The 18,067-nt window shown below is 37.4% G+C and overlaps 1 protein-coding gene across 4 annotated transcripts in view; it reads right to left on the minus strand.

Annotated features, from left to right (window-relative positions):
- Positions 1–18,067, minus strand: part of PTPN4 (protein tyrosine phosphatase non-receptor type 4) — a 121,952-nt gene that overhangs the window by 73,113 nt on the left and 30,772 nt on the right. For all 4 annotated transcript variants that reach the window (XR_010389945.1, XM_064514723.1, XM_064514722.1 and 1 more), the window contains one exon: positions 4,705–4,859. Coding sequence is in view for 3 of the 4 variants with exons in the window: in XM_064514723.1 (XP_064370793.1) it covers positions 4,705–4,842 (138 nt within the window). In the remaining variant the exon portion in view is untranslated. The remainder of the gene's footprint in view (positions 1–4,704; positions 4,860–18,067) is intronic.

Here is an 18,067-nt window from a genome sequence, read left to right on the forward strand (position 1 = left end):
TTACGATAGTAACTATCGGGAAAAGGGAGATATTTGCATCCAAAGCTTAGACTTACGTTTACCACAGCTGACCTCACTTTTTCAAGCACCACGCAAGTACCAATTCCCTAAGTGTTTTTTAATCTAAGCCTGAGCATTTATACTGTTTCTGAAATATCTGAAGAAATGCTTCCTAGTGAAAGAATACTGAAAGCTTAGGTCCCGCTGATTGGTTTGAATTCAGTAGTACAGAATGTTATTTCATACAAACAAGGAAGCTGGGACTAGGAACAGAGATCTTGTTAAAAGGCATGATAAGTATAGTAAAAGGTATTTCTTCTGAAACAGAGTGGCAAATTTGGTTAAGACACAACAAGTTTCAACATGAAGCATTTGTCTTGATCACGATGTTTTACTCCCAGTACAAAATAGAGATAAGCATCTAGTAAAACTAGACCTCAGTTTAACCCATCTTCGATATTTATATAATGATGTTGCAGCTTGCCAGAGTAGGTGAAGGGCACAATCTTGCTTGTTGTGAAAGGTCTGAAATGGAATTTGTAATACTGACATAACCATTGAGTAGTGCTCTAAATTATAAGGAGTATGGTAAACAAGTGTACACTTCTGTTTTTTTTTTTTTTTTTTAATAATGACACAAAACCAATAAATGAGATTTTCATAAAAAATGTGTTCTATTCCCACAGCTAGATTAAGGTTCAACATCAATATTGTATCTGAAAAGAGGGACTAATGGAAAACATAACAACAATGGGAAATATCGAATATGAAACTGCCCACTGCAATTTAACTCAACTGTTTCACAACTAAATGGTGAACAGTCAGTGAAGAAGAACTTAATTACTATGCAACTGAATATAAAACATATCAACTTTTCTGCTGAGTTAGAATATTAGAATTTTATGCATACTTATTATTGGTAATTGCTACAGGCAACATGTCTAACAGATTTTGCCCTTTCAGAACACACTAGACATCAACACTAGACATCAATAAATTAGTTGAACTTTATGAAGCATTTATCATCTAGTGTCTAACATCCAGTGTCACTAGATAAACATGTTATTTCTATCACAAAATTGTTGCTGGTTATAAACACACTTGTTTGAAAATTTAAGAAAACATCCACAATTATGTAGGCTTAATGACTGCTTACCAGCTAATTGCAGTCTTCCCAAATTGTATCACTGACACTGTTTTTGTTGCTAGCCCATAGAGCAGGGTGCAATTACAACAAACACCAGGAATGCAGAGCTTATTGCTGCCATGCCAGTCCAAACAAAATTGGACTTCTCTTGAAAGAAAAATGGCATGGTAGCTCATGGATCTTCCCAGGATTGCAACATAGCCACGAGGGGGTCAGGCAAGCGCTGCTGCACACAAATCTGAGTGGTTGCCCTAATAGTTCATGAATGACAATACTGACCATCCCTCCTCTTACACCTCACTGGAGTATTCCTGTTGCAACACAAGCAAACATACTCCATGTAAACATCTGGAACTGTATTATTGTCCCCATTCTATAACTTACATGAACGTTATCCTAGTTTATTGTATTTTTTTAAAGGTTTCCATGAAGGCTATTGTTTTCTTTGTGAAGAAAAAGGGGGGAAAAAAACTTAAGTAATACGGAAGATTAAATTAATAGAAATTTTCCACTTCTAAAAATCACACTTATTTTTGACAGATTTTTAGGCTTTACTTCCATCACACGGTAAATTTATTGCTTGTTTAAAGCTTCTGAGATAAAGGCTCCAAAGTAAACCTAACTCACAGGCCTTGCTCACAGAAAAACTAATGCCATCTATCTAACCTTAGTTTCCCCTCAAGTTTAATATGATTTCTGTATCTACATACTGGCTTTCAGGGAACACAATGAAGTCAGTCTGTGCGGAAAGGACACAACTCAAGGTATTTAAACAATTCATTAAAACAAATTAAAACAATTTGATCTTGAAAAAAGCAAGTTTATGGTAATGCAAGTCATCCTGATCATTTTACTAACTCAAGTCAGTCTCACTTCTTCCAGCTCTGCCTTTATGCAGTATACTTTTCAAGGTGGAAGTAGTAGTTCTTCACTGGGTAAGCAGAGCATTATACAGAAGGTATTTCTACTATTCAGATATACACACAAGTTAGTTCCAACTGCTAGCCAAAATAGCTTTGTCTAAGTACAGTCCATAGCGATTATTTTATTTGATTTGGTACATCCTATACAATGTAATGTTTAGCACAAAAAATGCTTATTTTGCAAATCAATGGAAGAAGCTGGTTGAAACGTGAACTTAGAACATGTCATCTAAATTATCAGGAGACATTGCCTGTGATCAGCGCTTTGCTCTTAGAGGAGAAAGAGCATTTGAGTACATTTTTATTAAGACAGAACTGCATACTTCAGATGATTAAGCTTCATAAGCATTAGCATACACAATACCTTTAGCAATCACCAGGAGAAAAAACCTCGCTCATTTATTTGATGTTATCATTGCTCTTCCTATTCTGAGAACAATCCCATAAATATTTATTGCCAAATATTGTGTCAACCACAATAAAGTAAAACACAACACTAAACCCTGCAAACCTGTAAACCATGTAAGTTAGCATATGCTTGCAATGACTGAATATTTAACAAAGTTTTCATTAATCTCTATTTTCTAAAAAACAGACTGACACTAAAATATGAGCAAAAAAACGTTGAGCACTGAGGACCTTTGTATTTTCTAAACTCAGTTCTAACAAACAAACTTGCAAGCTGGTCTATAGAACCTATGGTGATCCACGTATTTAAATATTAAGTACGCAACAGAGGTGGGGAGAAAATATTACACAGATTTTTCTCAAAAGAGTCAGAATAGAGATTTGAGGATTTATGACTGGTTACGCTAGACAGGCACTACCAGTTCTCTTAACAGATACAGCTCTTATATAGCTAGATCAAAAAGAAGTGGAATATCCCACAACTACTGTACTACAATTATTCCTTCTTTTAGTCAGCTAAAACAAACAAAAAACTTTAGTTAATATATCTGTCTTGCACATTCAAGTACCTGAAAGCAAGGAACACAACACTTACAATTTCTCATGCAACTTTAATGCTTTGCCTTCAAACACGTTCTGCGCATACTGCTTTTTGGCAAGCAACGTAGACTGGAGAATTGGGTTGGCAAGGGTGAGAAGGTAAGTGATACAGAAGGGATACACGAACGATTACCTCACAAAGCAGATGAGGCTTTATGATGGTAAACTAACACCTTTGATGGTTCCCCTCCATAATCCAAGATTCTCGCCCTTTGCTATTCAGAACTCCTGCTTAAAACAGGCCAAGAATCTTCTAAAATAGTGCTTGAATCAACTGCAAGAAATACCTCAAGAGAGCATCCTAAAACATTCCACCTTAACTAAAATACCTACTCTTACAGTTAGAAGGAGCCTCTACAATACCAAAACAAAATAACCACCAAGTCTACCGCTGGCTTCAGCTAATGCATCCTTGCATGCTTCTGCTAGATAACAGAGGACCTGTTCCTCTAATAGGTACTTGCAGGCTGCCCACGCTCTAATCACCAGAACACAGAACAGAGGAACTCAATCATTTTCAAATCTTCCCTAAAAAGCATTCAAAATTATCAATATCCTCATTGAAGTGGACATCACAACTCAATATAATTGACAGTTTTTTCAAATAGCCTAAATTAAAGTTATTCACACAGATTTGAAAACTGTTTGTTTCTCCTTCGCCTCCCAGTTTCACCCCATACCCTTCATCCGATGTCAAGCTACTCTTTTACCTCCCCCTGAAGTTTTTCAATTTTCTCTTGTTCTTTGGCTATCAAATAAAAGATGAGTTCTAGGAACCTGAGGGCACCCCACTGCTACTTTCCTGTTGACTTCTTGTTTCTGACACAATTTAAACTTTCCCACAACGCTTACTTTAAATCTTCTGATGTTTTCTTGTGAGGGCCTTGCCCATTTTTTAAAAAAAATCCAAATAAATGGATGCACACATATGTACATACCTATAAAATCACAAACATTTTCATTTTAATTTATCAGGGATAACAGATCAGAAAATCTGATGAATATAGCCATGTCCACTTGTCTAAAGTTGCTCAGTTTTCCTAGTAACAGCCCTCAGCATTCTGCAGTTTACTATTTTCTTCCTGCCATCCTCATTAGTGCATTAGGAGGTGGTGCGTTTAAGTAAGGGAACCCACAGAACAAAAAAGAAGATAAAATGAGAAAAGCAGAGAGCAAAGAGATGCTTCAAGATGATATCTGTAACCAAATATAAACATAATTAGCTACACAGTCAAGAGAAGAGTTACAATCATACATGATACGCTCAAAATGCGAAAACCAGAACCAATTAAAACCCAAGCTTGCTCCTGCTCTCATTCAACTCAATGAGAAAAATCCTCTTGATTTCACTATACAACACTGAGTCCCCAAAGAAAGCTACTAGAAATAAACTATACTTTGAATATTCAATTTTTAAATAGAGATGTGTTAACATTGTAGAGGATGCCAGCATGACTAAGAACACAGTGACTAAATATGTACACGTACAAGCATGCCTGTCAGAACGTAACTTCCCCTTCTACTCTGTATTGAACACTATTTTGAAAGTCAAACTCTAGACATACAAATCCAGCAAAGAAAAGAGAGCTCAGAGTGACACTGATTTGCAATAATCAAATTACTTACATTAACTCTGAAAGCTTGTACAGTGTTATCCAGAAGAAGAACGTTGCAGACCACCTCCGTATGCTGCCTGTCTCGTGCCAGCTCAGATGCTCGTACATTGTAGGTTCTGCCAGCAGGCAATCGGAAACGTGCGGTCATTACTGTCCACACAGGGTCTTTGGACAGAACAAAAATAAAAGAAAAAAAATTCAAGAAACAGAAATGCAAAAGTGAAGGCTTAAAAAAGAAAGGTAAACCCACAGTGAGCCCACTGTTAAAAAAAATCCATTTTACACAAAATTAGTATGAGCAATAAATCCATGGTATCTAATAATCTAATCTAATAATGAAATACAACATCTTACAGATTACAACATGGCCTTATTCCAAAAAAATCACTGTCCCTTACTTACTGCCCATTCTCCCCTCCCTTCCTATTAAGTGTCCTTTGGGGGTTTTCTTTTTAAGATTCAGAACAGTATTTTCACTTAAAAAAAAGCTTATACCAAGAAAGTCTTTAGAGAGAAAAAAACATTTAGAAAAGAAAACGGCAAATACATATACAAAGACTTTGATGCCTCATTCTGCAAGGCCTGTGAGTTCACTATATAATTCAGGTATAAGATAGGAAAACATACAATGAGGAGAAAAGTATTAGTGCTGCTTTTTTTTGCTGTTGTTTAATAACTGAACAGAAAGTTTTGACAAACGAGTGATTCCTCCATCTAGGTCTTCAATTTCATTGGATTTATGCATTTATTTTAGAAGCACAAATGATACCTTTTTATTATTCAGATAAGGAACTGGGACCAACACAAACTTCTGCCCTGGGCTAACTGTTGCTAAATAAAATCCACAAGTTGGAAACAGACTTTCACTTTTCAAAACTCAGTTTCTAATGATTATACTGCAATTCCAGCCCAGTGAAGTACTTAAGTGCATGCCTTAAGTGTGTTATTAGCCCTATCCAATAATGCCAGTCACACTCTTAAGTATTGTGCAGGATCAGGGCCTGTGATTCACATAATTATACACTTATGAAACTTTCTATTTGCTCACACCCTTATCAAAGGATGTAGAAATAGTTTACTAACTGAAACAGATAATATTTTATTAAAATAGAAAAATAAAATACCTTAAAAATTGGTAAAACAAAACAGATATTCTCAAAGCTGAATATGAAATGATTGATTTCCCTACTCTGCAAAAATTATGAAGACTTCAAAGACGTTCATACATGTTTGTTTCTTACTGCTTTGGGGGTAAGTATGTAGTGTGAGGAAAAAAGGAGAATTTAGCACTGGACAGCAAATGTTCCAGCAGTGATTAGAGAACTTGCCCGGACTATAAGAAATATCTGTGCTCCAATATACACAAATAAATAGCTGTAACAAGGAAAGAAAAGATGAATCCTCTCCTGTATAGTTACTGGCTTAGATATTTAGGCTTTTATGGGAAAGTAGAAGACCAAGATTCAAGTCGCCCATCTGAATCAGGAAGGGCTGCGACTTCACAACTAAGTCTTCTTCCCAGTGTCTGCAGTCAACGTCCTGAGTGAGGGCCCTAAAAACATCACTCAAATATTTTGCTTTTCTGGAGATGTTCACCTCTTTAGGTGTGACCATGCATCCTAGATGTAAAAAATCTTTTTGATGACAATCCATCCTTGCAAAATGTTTCAGTTTTGACTTAACTGTCATTTCCAAATAAAAATACCTCTGTCCTGACCAGATATAGCTATTTTTGGCTACTCAGTCACTTTGGCTTCAGAACTGCAATGCTTTTATTTTTTCCCCATGCAGAATTACAGCAAGCTTTGTTTTGTTTCATTAAACCAGTATGACAAACTGAGAAAGGATAAAGATAGCAGATAAACACTCCAGCTACAAGCTCAACTTCTGAATTTCTTTTAATAATAAAATCCTGAAAAAAAATTGTATTGCAAACATTAAAACACCAAAGCAAAGCCTAACAAGAACGCACACGTTTGACAACTCCTCATGTAGAGGCTGGTTCCACTACATCTTTTAAATGCCTCTAAATAAAAGGCAGAAGAAAAACTTTAACAGAGAAGAACATGTAACTGAACCTCCATACCAGCAATTTGAACTAAAAGCATAATATTTCGCAAACAGTATTTTATATGTCATGTAGACAATCTAAAAGCATCAGCATCTTAGTAGCTGTAACAACATAGATATTAGTATCTTTACCAGTGCAGCTATACAATCAATAACTATAGCTACGATTTTATAGCCGCATTTGTCTTTAAGCTGAAACAAAGAACGTTTCAGAAAAGCCTACAATTTGATTAAAACCAGTTTATCTATGCCACAGAAACAACATTCTGACAGGCATATTTTACAAGGATTTGATTAAATGACAAATCAAACAAGACAGTGAAGGTTAACTCAGATTCCTTTCCCACGGATACAAACTACCAGTGTACGAAACACGGATGTTTAACTCCCAGATAAGTATTGCAGTCCACAAGAAGCCATTTGGTAGTGAACTAGGAGGGTCTAGCTCAATAATTTATAATTCAGCAGCAGAAAAAGACTTGTTAAGCACCAGAAACCATCCTGTTTTAAGGGAACAAAAGACACATCTCACCTTTACCTTCTGTTTTCTCCTCTATTTCTGTTCTATTTCCTGATCAACACCAGCAGTGTTTCTTTCTCCCTCATCACTGCCATGAACCAGACAGAAAGGTTCTGGGTTTCAGGCAGAGCAGCAAAATCACAGTGAGTGAGGAGGAAGAAAATGTGCCATCTGTAATTCTCAAAGGCCTGTACTACCAACCAGACTTTCACAGCGTCCCCAACAAACCCAACCAGCAGACTCAGCAAGGTTCTTGCTGCAACCTGGGTGATCTTCGACATGGACAAGAACCCGCAGTAGTCGCAAATGGTGATTCAGGTTTTCCTCCAACGTACATAAATGAAACAGTCCAAATTCAAGGAACAAGGCACTGTATTACGAGCTCTCTAAGAGCACAGGAACAGCTATACTGGGTCAGCAAAAATGTTCAGGTAGCTCGGAGGCCTGCATAACAAGGCCTTCTCACCCTCTTTAAGAAAAGAAAAATTCTTTTCTTTAAGAAAAGACGGCACACACACACACTGATGTTTTTCCTTTATATACCATTCCACAACCTGGAGTTCAGATGGTGTAGAGCTCATTCACATATGGAGTTCCTGGTGTAGAGCTCATATTCACATTATGGTGGACATCAGCATTCACGGACATGCATTTATAAATGTTTTCTTCTGACTTGTGAGACCATGCTTTGAACCTTCAGGTGAGGCAATGAAGTATTATATTCCATGGCCAACGTACAATATACTGTAGCTTATTAAAGCCATCTTGCATTAGAAGAATTTCTTCCACAAAACTATTTTAGTCTTTTACAGCTACCGAACGCAGTTTTATGCCTGAATGTAGTAATTCAAATCCTGACATACTTATACAAAGTGGAAATATAACAGTCATGAAAGTAATGGAGAGGAAGGTGACAGAGACAGACTATTTTCTGCAAATGACATTCAAATTTACTCTTTTCCCATATGCCATCAAAAAAAAAAAAAAGTGCAAGTACGTAGGGATTACATAAAAATGAGTTCACTACCACATGCTCTCTCAGAAATATTCCTCCTTCTAAAATCTGTCAGGACTATTACATATAACTGCTTTGTGGCCAGTCATGTGTACGCGATCCATATTTAAACCTCTATCAGCCTGCATACACACATACAAAACGGATGCATGTCTCAAGCACAGGCAGACCTTGCACGTAGAGTCTTACTGTAACACTTGTTTTACAGTATAGCTTGTCCTGTAACTGTATGTATATCATCTTTAGTCCTCCTTTCTTCCAGAATTTATGCACCAAGAATCCAGAGAGTATTATTCCTCCTGATCAGGTATTGCCATTCTTCCTATGCATTTTGAAAAAGTATTAGAAAAATAAGATAGCTAGCTATTGCTTATGGGGCTATAAGTCATAGCTATCTGATTTCCCAGCAAACATCGATATACGAAATGACAAAACTGATAAAAATTCAGCCACATTTGTTGCAACCTTATCAAGCAAAGCTGTATTAAAGTTAATACGGAGCAAATGGAGGACTGACTTCAAGCTCCAAAATAAAACGTGCAGCCTCAAGAGAAACAGAACTTACTGTAAAAAAGCAGATTCAACCAATTGGTTTCAGACTTAAACAGCAACCTGACTTGAACGAGGTACTATGTGTGCATATGCATGTCCTGGACAGTACCATGGCCACTTACACTCACTAAAATCTTTTCATATATGCAAGTGGATTATTTAAATTGGATTTAAATCGGATTTATCTTTGCATATAAAAATAGTCTCTGCTTATGATTTTTCAGCTTCTTCTGCTAAGCATGCAATATTTAGACACTTAAATTAATAATCCAAAGCATGTGCTGCTACAGCAACTGGAGAAGGAGCGAAGTTCTGCAGTGAAACTCCGCTTACCTCTCAGGTCTAGGGAGGGAGAACATTGCCCATTTCCCGCCCGAGCTCAGGTTTCAAGACATGAAGCAATTCTAGGGAGTGTTCCCTATCAAAGGGCAGGACATTCCTGCGACGCTTGCTTGGCTAGGGCACTAAAGAGCATGCAGAACCCTCACGAGGGAATTTTCGGCAACATCTATGATTGTCATGTTAAGTAACACTGTAAATGACAATTTGCTTGAGCTTACAATAAACTAACCAAATTTTAATCCGCTTAATAAATAAGAAAAATAAATAAGAAAAGTACGCAAGTTAATTTATCCGTGAGCACAACCAATCTGCTGACCTGAAGTAAAAAGCTCCTAAAAAGGGTAAGCATCATGCACTATACCCAAAGAAGACATCAACCTTAGTACACCACAGCACATGTGCATGCAAGGGCGTTAAGATTTTTATTTTCTATGGCTAATCCAAAGTCACTAAGATCACACTACATTGCCAGATTAAGAAAACAGCTTTTGGAATGTCACTTGTTTTTCAATTTATTTAGAAGTTTGTATTTTAGGAACCCAAAAGGCACCAACTTCCACCGTAGTTAATCTAATGGTTTGGGTCCAACACAGCATGTGCATTTGCTACAATAGTTGGAAAAATAGGCCAAAGTCATAGAAAACCCACATCCTTACTACATGACATAGCTTGAATACATAAATAGATTATAGACCCCACAGTTTCTAAAATTATCCTGAAAATCCAACTAGGAAAAAAAAGATTAAAAAGTACTAAGAGAATTTCAAATGTTTATATGAAGTAATACAACATACTGTATTTTAAACAAACATTAAGTTATATCTAGAATCTCTGTACCCATCTTCATATAGGTTTACTGAGAAAAAAATTAGTGAAACTACTTCAAATGTTTTAACCAAGAACAGTTTAAAAATGCTAGACTTCAGGTGTTTGTGCACTATCTTCAGAGAAGTGCACATTACTGCTAAGAATAAAAGCTCAAATTTTGTCTTCCACAAATTTGTTTGGAAAGCTTTCAACAATTCTGATATAACATACAGCCACAGGACATTCCTTATAAATTAAACCAGATTAGAAACATATCTTCCATTTAATTGAATAGACTCTTATAATACAATCCTGAATTCTGTCCAACTATTCACATTTTATTCACTTCTTCCTGCACTCTGCTTAACCAACAACTAAAATTTTATTTGAAATGAAATCATGCTGACTGAACAATGGAAAGTGTCTGTTTCTTGAGAGCTGATATTTAATCTTTAGGTCATTTCATTCTTTTGTCAACGGGTACAAGCTAGACCTCTAGCCAGTCAACACCATCACTAATTATTCCTGGCTCTATAAAATCTTCAATTACTCATGTAAGTTTAATGATTATCTATAAAATGTGTATTTCAATCAAAGTCCTTCTGCTTAGCAAAAATAGCATACTTGTGTAAAGCAATCATATGCCTCACTGTGAACATTTTTCCTAAAAATACCCCTGGAAAACAGAGATATTGCATTTTTTCCTGTCAACCAACTGTGACAGTGACTACATAATTTAACTGCAAGCACGCTTCATTCAGTGTTACTACATTCCCAAGGAGCTGTCAAAAGTGCACTGGGTATTAGGAGACCCTGGCACTGGAAGCTAGGAAGATAGAGTTTCCAAAACCTCAGCAAGTTCCCTTCACTGGTGAGTAACAAGACTCAAGGACTGGGCTGAGTCCTTTTTAGCCCCAATATCCGTTCAGGGTTCAATCAGCTTTTGGTCTCTCAGCCACCTTAAGTCAAGTCTTCCCTCATCCTTCTTTAAAACCTGGTTCTAGGCATCCTGAACACTTCATACGCAAAACTGGTATATTAAACTTCTCAAATTTCCAGCTGATTGTATGCATTCTCTCCAGACTTTCATTAGGTGTGGACACTAGGAGCTTCTTGAATAAATCCCTCACAAGAACTATAGCATAGCAAAAGAAATCCTTAACTACAAGCACTTTATTCTTGATAGAGCAATAAAGGAACAGAAACACATGCCCTCAATTTGGCTGTAATCACACCTGCATTCAAATGAGATGAGCTACTCCTACATTCTCCTCTTCCCTGTCCTCATTCCTCTGGGGCATACAGCCAAGCCTCTAACACAAAAAACATTAATTCTTAAAATACATCTGACAAGTTTTGACATCTTCAGGCCCAAAGTTCAACAGCGGAGGGAAAAGAAGTTGGATTTTGCCTCTCTCCTCCACCACCAGCTTTTGAGTAAAGAGAACATTTTCTGATATATGAGCTACTGACAGAGAATTAACAGTTTTTCAGACAAGTTTCTAAAATTAATAATTCATCTTGTTTTATGTACACCAGGTTTCACTGGGCTTGGCTGGGGATTTCTATACAGGCTTGACACCTAATTTAATAAATACATTCAATTTAAAAGTTATCTGAGGACTTTTTTTTTTTAATTAAACCAACACCTCCTTGGATGATGCTTCTATCTACTTCTTTAGATGGCGGTTCAAATTTGAACATCATGTTGTATGATATCAAATTAGATTTTCATTGTTGTAATTGCATAACTACAAATACTCACAACGGGTTAAAAAATGCAAACAAGACAAAACACCCGGCACTGTCACTACCAGAACTTCATACTTTCCAACATAAAAAATATTAATGAGTTTTTGGTCGCTCTAAACAGGACAGTGGCTAATCTACCAGAAAAGGCTACAGGATCAATATTAGAACACAGCAAACTATTTCAGTAGTACTTTAATAATCTGCTATTTCATGTGAAATATAAACAATTTTTACAATTGGGCAGTTCCCTCCCTTGCTTTTCCCTTCCCCCAAGAAGGGGAGCACAGCTAGCAGAAAAGCCCCGTATAAGTGACACTTCTACCTAATTCAGTGTCAATACTCATTAGGCTTGAACTGCTGCCTACCCAGTGCTCTGAGGAAAGTCTCACCAAAATTCAGCTGCTCCCTTTTCTCTGCTTTGGATCTGAAATAGCACGGCACAGAAAGCCTGCAGTCTGCTTTCCTTCACTCCTAAACATAACATTTTGGGAAACACAAAGACAGCAAGGATAACCATCATTAATTTGAGATTATAATACTTACTGGCACAGTTTAGAAATACTACTAGCAAAAAAAAGTTCTCAGAAACCATGCCATCGGCATTGCCAATAATTTCGAACCTTTCTGTCCTCCCATTCTATGCCTAGTCATTTTTCACATGAAGAAAGCAACTTTTCCATCTTTGCTATCCAGGACTCTAGATCAGACATACCTTGAGAAGACATAAAAAATCTTTGTATGGGGGGGAAAAAAAAAAAAAGCAGCTTACCCATATAGACTCCAAACAGCTAGACAAGGTTCATTTTAAATCCATTTTTAAGTTTTAAATTCATTCTTAGTAAACACCACATTACAAGCTGGTAAGTACATTGGATTTCTATAGCACACCCTTTCATAATAAATTTAAGCTTTTTTTCAGTTGTTAACCAGCTTTCTAGATGCAGAACTGAGCTGTAGAGAGGCTGAAGAAATACACCCAATACACTAGAAGTCTGCTGCTAAGCCAGTTCTAGATTTAAAATAGCCTGATTTCAGTTTTTTACCCTTACTTCAGCATGTTCAACCTGTTTCACTTTTCACTGCGTCAGCCCTGCAAGTCGGACTGTGAATGAATACAAAGACAACAAAAAATGTCTTTCCGACCATCTCCCGCCAGTGCAAGGCTAAGTGCTGGCTGACCTGAAAGTAACCTTATTTCAGAAGAGATACAACATTTGCATCTTTTCCAAATGATGAAAGAAAGGTTTCGAGAGTGTGTGTGCTTTTAGGAAAACACTTCCTATTGAGCACCTGCAGGCGGGTGCAAACCCATGTGTCCTACAGGCGATGAACTGAAGCCACAGTCGGACCTGAGACATCCCACATGTCTGCACAGCCACGCCACTCCTAGCCCAGCAGCCTTTCAACTGCCAGTCATATTCAGGAGTAAAATTTAATGAAAGAACCGTCACACACACGTTGGAACAAGATGATTTAAGAACTCTAACTTTACATGAGGTTTCAGAAACAGAGGATAATCCTATAAAGGTTGTACATGAAGGCAATATACCCACGTACACCCTAACAAACCAGAAGAGGAAGAGATCCTTCTGTTAAGCCATTATGCACTCACAGCTTTCTGCAAACAGTAAATTATCACTGATCTTCAGGAGGCGCCTGGATCATGAGCATGACAGCTTTACAGAATAGTTGAGGAAAGGCACAAAATGGCGTGAGAAAATAGAGAGCAGGCTGCTGAAGCTAGAAACCTCCTTAGGTAAAGACAGCGGTATAACTTAAGCCTGAAATGGGAAAACAAATCGTAAATTTGCAGGTCAGAGAAGGCAAGAAAGAGACAAGGTCAGAGTAAGTAACAGATTATTCACAGATGCTTCTCAATGGGCACTGAGTAGACATTACAGCCACCAGGGAGGCCAGAAAGCTAAAACGACTGAATTGTACGACTGATCTAAGGTAAATTCTGACCAGGGAGGTCTTGCCCACCCCACCTTCCAGCGCAGTGCTAAGCTGTAAAACTGGCTAAGCTGTAAAACTGTAGTATGCGGCTGTCAGCTCATCATACTTGGAGCTTCTTAGGTTTGTCATGTGTCAAGATTACTAGTAGCAAAAAGAAAAAGCTTTTTGTTTTTTACAGAGACTTCCATTTCCAATGATTTAAATTAGACTATATCCAAAACCTGCCCTTATTTGAAAATAGCCTTGAAAATGGCAACCCATGATCCTAACAAAGATGATTCCTGAATCTAACTCTTCCCATTCCTACAGGTGGATCTCTTAGTCTTGGTTCCATGACTTAATGCCTTAAGACTTAATAAATGGAGAGTATGATGAAACATTACCAAAACATTTTTTTGATGGCAACTTCTCAAAATAAATTTGCACTAATTTTTAAGATGCATTCCTAGCCTAGGCTAAACATACAGATTTTTCATTAAAAAAAAAAGGAAATTTGGGTTCTCATACAGCTCTAAGATCAGGAAGCCTAAACTATTTGCTAACCAACAGAGAAAAAGATTGAAATCAGTAAAAGCTGAGTATTTTATATCTTGCCTAAATTAAAAAACAAAACAAAAAACACTCACATCCAACTTCTTCCTACAGCACCCCTCAAGAAGTCAAAAGCCCTTTGGCAACTAAAATGAGCACAGTAGTCTTCGAACCTTTAACGACACCGTGCAATTGCCCGTAGTTAGAATAACTGAGCATGATCCCTTCCGAACTCTTAATTATTAACAGTGCTTGACTCGAGCAACAACCCGACCACATCTGCTGAACTCGGGAAACTATCAAGTTTGAAAGCCATTTTAATTTCAGCTTCTCCATCTGTGAATGGGGATGGGCTTTTAACACAATTTGAAAAGCCAAAAAGAGAGAGAAATTGCACGGCAATGTAATTGATTGTCAACTGCTGGTCTCCAAGAGGTGAGGATGACTAACCAGATAAATAGAGGAAACGCAACCAAATACTGGAAGCTACATATTGTATTTTGGGGTGACTGTAAAAGAACACAAATGATACACCCTGTACACCCTACAAGCCTCATCTACAATTATCTGAAGGCAGTATTAACAGAAAACATACCAATGAGGAAAATCTGTGGGCTAGATATTAATTACGTGAACATCCACACATCAATATTGTTGCAAGCAGTGCAATCTTTAAGTCCAGAACATCTACTTGAATTGACAGCTTTAATTCTAGCCATGGCATCTGTGTTGTGAAGCCTTTGAAGCTGAAGGCAGTCTGAATTGAAAACAAACTGGCAAAATTAAGAAAAAGCTTTTATTCTACTCATAGCCAACTTCAAGCTCAATTTTGGCTGGCACTAGAACTAAAGTATTAGACAGAGGGAGGGAAGTTGTCTGTGTATATTCTGTTCAGAGTAACTAAACCTAAGCCAAATTATCTTCAGAAGACTTAAACACAGCAGATGCTAATTCTCAGGCTAAATACAGCTAATTGGACACTTTCCATCAAAATTAGTTTTTAATCAAAAATGCCATTTCTACAAAATAGAAATTTTCACATGGAAAATTTCAGTTTTGCCAAAAACACTGATTTTCCTCGGGGAACATTAAAATAATGGCTGGCTGGCTGGCTACCTGCCTGGAAAACTCATGTCAACTTTGCTTCTTGCTCCAACAGAAAACAAACCAAGGAGAGTCTTCCAGCCGTGCTGCCCAGAGCGGTGACCTCACTCCATCCATGCCCCCAGCTCTCGGCGCCCCCGGCTCGCTCCTTCCTGGAGCAGCCAGCCACGTGGCCTCTCCCTGGCTTTTGGCTTTGCAATACCAAGATCCAAGCAGTTCCCCTCTTCCCTTGCTACCAGAGGCCAAAGCACGTCTATGCGCGAGGGCTAAAACCTCTCTTTGCAGGGTGAGAGCAGCTTTCCTGCTGGACTTGCTCAGCAGCAAAAGAATCGCCCCATTCACATCATCCCAAATTTGAAGTCTTCCAAGTTTTCCTCCCCCTCCCCGAGCTTTCATATTTTTGCAGCTAAATTGCTGTTTTATACAAGTATTTTTCTTACCTTCTTCTGTCCCCTACCCAAAGATTTTCTCAACAGGAAATAATTTCCATTTTCAAGCCAGCTTAAGCGGATCACAAGTTCAAAATGATTTGAATAAACTTAGCAAAGAAAATATCACTCATATTCAAGTGAATAAGCAGACAAATCTGATACCCAGTCACTTCACGTGAACTGAAGAAAATCACAGCTTTGGAGGTTTGGTTTTGTTTTTTTAAAGAATATTTTGAAGAGGACTAAATCCCCCAGATGTGTAAATTTTACAAACCTACTTTGTAAAAAGATCATTTTCCTAGATATTGACCAGAAAAAGACAGGACAACTGCAGCTATAATTTTCATACAATCAAAGACGAAGCCACATCGGAAGTTTTCCAGAACTGCAGCATGCTGAACTCCGCAGCCACGTACGGTCGGGATTACGACATTATTAAACTGTTAGGCCCAGACTGCAACCTTGGCACGTATATTAGCAGTGCGTTAAGTTTCCTAAATTGTGAAACTGCAATTGGTTTTGCACATAACTGAACATGAGGGAAAATTATCTTCATATGTATTTCTGAATTATCTAAAATGCTTTTCCTTTTGGTATGTATTTCCTTCTTCTGAAATTAAACTGACACACTTGCACAGAAGCATACGAAGCTGAAAACAATCATGAAAAAAAGTAATGCAAGAGGAAAGAACAGACCCAAACTTTTGTAAAAGGTTTATTACTCTTACTGGGGTTTATCAAAATTGACTTTTGGGAAAAAAAAGGGTTTTTTTGTTACTGAGTGTAACTGTTTTCTTCTTTATATAATCAGCTATTGTGTTATTTAGAAGTTTCCACAATATTAATTTAACAAAAACAGCAGCAGTTTATTAACTGTTATTACAGTGAAAAGCAACAGCACACGGTCAGAGCTAACTATGAAGATACTGCAACAAAAAATCCCTACAATCCCACATACAAAAGTGAAGGCACAAAGTCACAGGTATACAACTAGGACAGGTACAAAAACCTAGAAAGAATGAATTTTTAAATACACAACAGCACCAAAATGAAGTCACATCACACTACCCAAATGAAACCAAAATTCACCAGGACAAAATCCTGTATTTATGTACAGTTCATCTCATCCCACCCAGTTAAACCTCAGATCTGTAAATGCAACTCATTCTTTTTACTAACATATCATCAAATTAGATAGTCCCCAGGTATGGTGCATACATGCTCTATATAAAAACATAAAGCATCACTGCATTTAATAAACTGTCCTATTAAGAAAAATTACCTCACCATTTTAATTTTGAACTGAAAATTCCTGGAATCAACAGCAATTAAAAATTAGCAAGAAACTTTCATACTGTTGAGATGAAACTTTCATGCTTTTGAGATGTTTTCCAGCAAAACAGAGGCTTTAACATATCTTTATCATGTTGGCTCAGTATAGTATGAAGTTTCATGTCCACTGAAAAAGCAGGAGCATAACAATGTTACAGGCCAGTTAATCAGCTTAACACCAAACATTAAATTAAACAGATCACAGATCAAATTGGCATAAAACACTGTTAAGAAGTACAAATAAACACACATATGCAAAGTTATATGCGTTCAAGCTAAAAAGCAACAGGCTATTCAAAGCAGAGAGTACTACAAAACTATAAAAGGAAATTACAAGCATAACATCACACTACTATTTATCACATGATTTCTCTCATACATTTATTGCTTTTAAGCAAGAAAAAAACCCCAAATCCAGTTTAGTTGCCTGCACACCACAGGGTCTTGAATTTCATTCACTCACTTCTATTCTGTGCCCGAGAACTTTCATCTGGGCAAACTGGTTTCCCGATATAAAGCTACCAGATACCTCCTGCAACGAGCCAACAGAGGAAGCAGCCATCGCCTCAACTTTTACTCTCTTCTTAACTCGAATATAACCGATTTCAGCTTGCAACTATGAGTTGTCATTCACTTTTGCAGTACCTTAAAGTGAAATGTTTTCTCTCTCTGATGATACCTTGACAGTAATCAAATCACTTCTTATTCTTCTTTGTAGAGCAACCAAACTAGACTAGGATCTGAAAGCATCATGCTAAAATATTTTCTCTGCCACTAAAACCATGAGATGGCTCAAACCCCCACCCTGTTCCTCCTACATTGCACTGCAGACTGGAAGCATACGCAGTCAGTGACCATGTCTCAGCCGAGAGGCAGGGAGGTGGGTTTGGTTTTTGTTTTTAATCCTTACCAGAACCACAACTGCCAATGTAATTATATCCACAGCCTGTTACAGAAATCC

This window comes from Dromaius novaehollandiae, chromosome 7, assembly GCF_036370855.1.
Source record: "Dromaius novaehollandiae isolate bDroNov1 chromosome 7, bDroNov1.hap1, whole genome shotgun sequence".
Lineage (NCBI taxonomy): Eukaryota > Metazoa > Chordata > Aves > Casuariiformes > Dromaiidae > Dromaius > Dromaius novaehollandiae.